General features: G+C 54.8%; 1 protein-coding gene across 1 annotated transcript in view; it reads left to right on the top strand.

Annotated features, from left to right (window-relative positions):
- Positions 1-4,352: 4,352 nt before the first annotated feature.
- TMEM61 (transmembrane protein 61) overlaps positions 4,353-4,432 on the top strand; it is a 2,711-nt gene continuing 2,631 nt past the window's right edge. Inside the window, exon 1 of the mRNA XM_010148765.1 lies at positions 4,353-4,427. Coding sequence (XP_010147067.1) covers positions 4,353-4,427 — 75 coding nt within the window. The remainder of the gene's footprint in view (positions 4,428-4,432) is intronic.

Raw genomic sequence — 4,432 nt, 5'->3', positions numbered from 1 at the left:
GGTGCCCTCCGTCGGGACCTGCCTTTGGGATGCTGGCAGCTCCAGAGGTGCTGGGATGCTCCTTTAAACCTGCCTTATTACTGTAGCTTGGATGGGTACCAGCCCTAAATAATCGCAATAACAGCAACAACAACAATAATACAAACGAGTAATGATGATGATGATGCTAGCAAATTCCGATAAAGGCAGGAAGGAATCTCCCTCAGGACACACTCGCGCTCCAGCGCGTCTCTCCCCGGCCTCCCTCTCGGCACAGCTGCGCGCTTGAGGGTCTCCAGCCGGGGCGGCGGAAGGACGGGCTGTAAGCGCGGTGGAGGGACGGGGTGTGGAGGTGGGTTTCTGGTTGATGGCGGTGGGAGAGGTTCAAAACTCTCTGCGTTTCTTGTATCGCTGGAAAAGAGTGTTTTTCTGAGTAATGCTTCGTAGACCCTATGAATCACCATCTGCATAACTTTATATGGGGGATGCTATTCTCAGCATCTCACTGGAACTATGTCAACTATTACCGTTCGCATCTGTATGTCCATGCGACGTGCAAATCTGTTTCCCTGGAAAGACTATTCCGGAGCGGGTCAAAAGAGGAGACGGGGCAGAATAAAATGTCAGGGTGGCTCGGTGGGTGGAGATGGACTTTTTTGGATGTTTGGGAGATGGCATTTGCGGTTGTCGGGGGGGCAGCCCCTCCGTGGAAGCCTGCGCTGGAAATGCTCAGTGGGAGACCTGATGTGTGGGATGCTGAGAGCCCCGGGAGCAGAGCCTTTGGGGAGCAGGGACTCGGGTCCTGCCCCAGCATCACACCTTGCTTCCCACCCTGCTCCTGTGGCCTCTTCATCCAGCAGTTGATCCGCTGAGAAAAAACACCGTGGGTCTTTCAGAGAGGCTCAGGAGAGCCGTGCCAGCCTGGGACGGGGTTTGGCAAGGGGATGGTGTGGTGGCAATGTCACCCAGCGTGGAGGAGCCACCCCCGCACACGTGCTGCGGGCGCACGTGCCGGGTAGGCTGGAGGGGCACGTTGCTCCCTGTGCTGGTTTTGTCGAGAGAAGAGCGTATTCTCTCGAGCTGTCAATCCGTCACCTCCCAGGAGCTCTCCGCCTTCCCTCCACATCCGCCTCCCCCTCTCTGCCAGCACTCCCAGATGTGCGCAGCTCTGGGGGCTGCAAAATTCCCTGTGCCTGGGCAGGGGAATCGCAGCATCGCCCAAACCTCCCCAGGGGAATCACAGCATTGCCCAAACCTCCCCAGGCTGACCCCAAAATGGGCAGAGTGTGGATTGCAGCAGCTGAACGTTTCAACTCTGGGTGCTGTTTCAGTCCAGGCTTTCAGTACAGCACCACCGTGCAGTTGGATCGAGAGTTTTGCTGCGGGGTTTTTGGGGTTGTGTGTTGTCTTTCTTTTTTTTTTTTTTTTTAATTCAAATAATATTGGCTGAAAATTTTCCAGGAAAATGTGTTGCTCTCGAAAGGGGCTGGATTAATGGGTCAGTAGGGTTCTTGTGCTCTTCTGAGCATCTACTGCTGCAAGGGAACATAAGCCCAACCTGTCTGCTGTGTCCCACTGCTGTTCGGTGGTGAGCTGGAGGACACTGATCCCTGGTAGCATCTAATAGCACCTCTAACCTGTCTCTAACAGTCCCTTCTCCATCTCATAGAATCACAGAATGGTTTGGGCTGGAAAGGACCTTAAAGACCATCCAGTCCCACCCCCTGCCATGGGCAGGGACACCTTCCACTAGACCAGGGTGTTCGAAGCCTCATCGGCCTGGAACATTTCCAGGGATGGGGCATCCACAGCTTCTCTGGACAACCTGTTCCAGTGCCTCACCACTCTCCTTTTCCTGATATCCAATCTAAATCTCCCCACTTTCAATTTAAACCCATTACCCCTTGTCCTGTCACTGCAGGTTTTTTTAAAAAATCGTTCGCCCCCCCATCTTTCTTATAAGCCCCCCTTTAAGAACTGGAAGGTTCAATAAGGTCTCCCCGGAGCCTCCTCTTCTCCAGGCTGAACAAGCCCAACTCCCTCAGCCTGTCCCCATAGCAGAGGGGCTCCAGCCCCTTGAGCATCTCCGTCTCAGCTCAGCCAAGCTCCTGCTATTCAGGAGGGAGCATCTAAACATCCCCTTGTTAGGGGGGGAAGCTCTGCCTCCTCTCAGCCCAGAAACAGCACCTCCTTCCCAGCAGGTGACTGTGGCTGCTGAGGGGAACCACTGGCCACCTCCAGCCTGGGCATCGATTTGGGCTCGTGACCACGGGGAGAGAGCTGGAGGATGTTGTCGAGGCTCCCAGTCCTGCAGCCTTCCTGCAGGTTTCCTAAATCCCACTTGTCATCGCATTTCTTCATTAAATGCAGATTAGATCAGGTGATGTTTCTTTCACTATGAAGTCATATGGCTTTCCATTTAGTGGGCCCATCTGATAAATAATGGCTTGAAATAACATAATTCCACCTGCCCTTGATCACACCGAGTCTGTGCTGGAATTCTGCTCACTCCTTAGCTCTGGCTTGGCACTTCCAGATCCCAGGGCACGGTCTGAGTCCCTGCTGTAAGAGGAGAGCCCTGCCTGGAGGAATGGAGACCAAATCCACCAGATTATCTTCATTTTACTGATGTACAGGGGAAGCGATGAAGGCAGAGGTGGGGGCTGAGTGTGGGTCACCCAGCTCCCCATCCACCTCTGCGCTTGAGCCCCATCTCCATCCCGGACAGTCCCCAAAGTGCAGGCTCTCCATGGCCACTGCCACCACGAGAAGCCCTCACAGAGGAGTCACCCCAGAATGAGTCTGTAAGGGGGTGCTGGTGCTTAATTCCCACATGCTCCAAAGCTTTTTGTCTATCAAGAAGTGAGAGCTGAACCGGCATCTTCTTGCGGGCAGTGAGCAAGGCCAGAGGGGACGTGGTGAGACCTCTCTGCCTCCCTGGTTGGCTGGGGATCCCCAAGCCCAGGGAGCAGATGCTTGTTTGCTGGAGAAATCAAGGAGGTGTGAGAGCCCCAGAAACCAGCTCCCCCTCCCCAAGTTTTCCTGCACTGAGGGAGCATGCTTGCTCTCAGTGTGTGACATCGAGCTGAGAACTGCCACCCAGCAGGAACATGTGGCACTGCCTCATCGATTTGGTTGTCAAACCCCCAAACCACCCTGATAGGGACGGTGGAAGTGGGGATAACACCTGTGGGATCCATTGTGCCGAAGAGCTGAGGAGGTGTGCACTGGACCTGACCCAGGGGAGCAAGATGTGATGTGCAAAAGCTTGTTTGGATGAAGATGGAGGGCACTCTTCCCACGTCAGGGTATTTACCCCACATTTAGAATAAATTGAAGCCTCTCTGTGCTTCTGGAGTGTCTCGAGGTGGGACATCCTAGCTGGGCCAGCAACAGCCTCATAGATCTCCGTGGTCTGTGCCTCAACACCCTGACCAGCACAGCAGAAACACCTCCTTCAGTGGTATGTCATACCTCTCAGAGAGTTTAGGTTGTACCCAGTACATTCCCGACTTAGCAGAGATATGGAGCGATTCCCACTCCCATCCTTGCTCTGAGCGTAGTCGTGATGGGGAGCGCAGCTATCATGGGCTCCGTCAGTCACAGGAGAGCTGGGGGTCCTGGCTTGCTCAGCATCTGGGAATGTGAGGTACCCTGGGTTGCCAGCATCCGAGGGTTGATTTTTCCCTGAAATAGCATCTCTGTGACTTTCAGAGACGGTACTTGGCCCTTTTCCCTGAGAAAGCAAGAGGCAGTGCAGCCCCGAATCCCCTGGGCTGCAGGCTTTTGAGCAGCGATGCGACACCTGCTCTCACCGCAGGGCTGATTTACCTCCAGTTTCAGAGGAGGAAATGTGCACCGATAATTTGGATACGATGGCATCTTAAATTTACGTCCCTCTCCCTCCCCTCTTCCATAAGCCTTGCTTTGATCACAAACCCAGCTGGCATTCCTCCGAGCTTGGGGGGAAGTCTGGAGTAACACCCGGAGGCAAGAACTACGCACGTCCCCGGAGCTGCCTCCGTAGCTCCCCGGCTGGGGTTTCCATCCTGCCTCCATGGCAGCGCTGGGTCCTTTCTTGAAAATGAGGGTGTTTTTGTGAGGCTGTTGGGACATTTACGGGTCCAAACTGGCGTCTGACTTTGCTCTGCACAAGGGCTTCACCTGAGACAGTGGAAACGCCCCTCCTGATGGTGAACAACAGGTCGCTGAGGAGTGTGCAGCCCCCAGAGAAGCCCTAGGTTGGTGTTTTCTCCTCTGGTAAGTCTTCCTCTGTGACCTTCTCAAACCCAGCCCCTTTCTTGTCTTGCAGGACGCAGGCTCTCTCATGCCCTGTCTCGCTCTTCTCCCCTCCTAACACCTCCTTCCGAAGGATGGCAGCCGCCTCTTTCCGCTACGGCATGACCATCACCGGGGCCGTGCTGCTGGTGACGGGGACGCTGTGCTTTGCCTG

This window comes from Eurypyga helias, unplaced genomic scaffold, assembly GCF_000690775.1.
Source record: "Eurypyga helias isolate BGI_N326 unplaced genomic scaffold, ASM69077v1 scaffold16910, whole genome shotgun sequence".
Classification (NCBI taxonomy): Eukaryota; Metazoa; Chordata; class Aves; order Eurypygiformes; family Eurypygidae; genus Eurypyga; species Eurypyga helias.
Note: the sequence above shows the minus strand (reverse complement) of the source record. Positions and strands in the feature narration are given on the sequence as shown.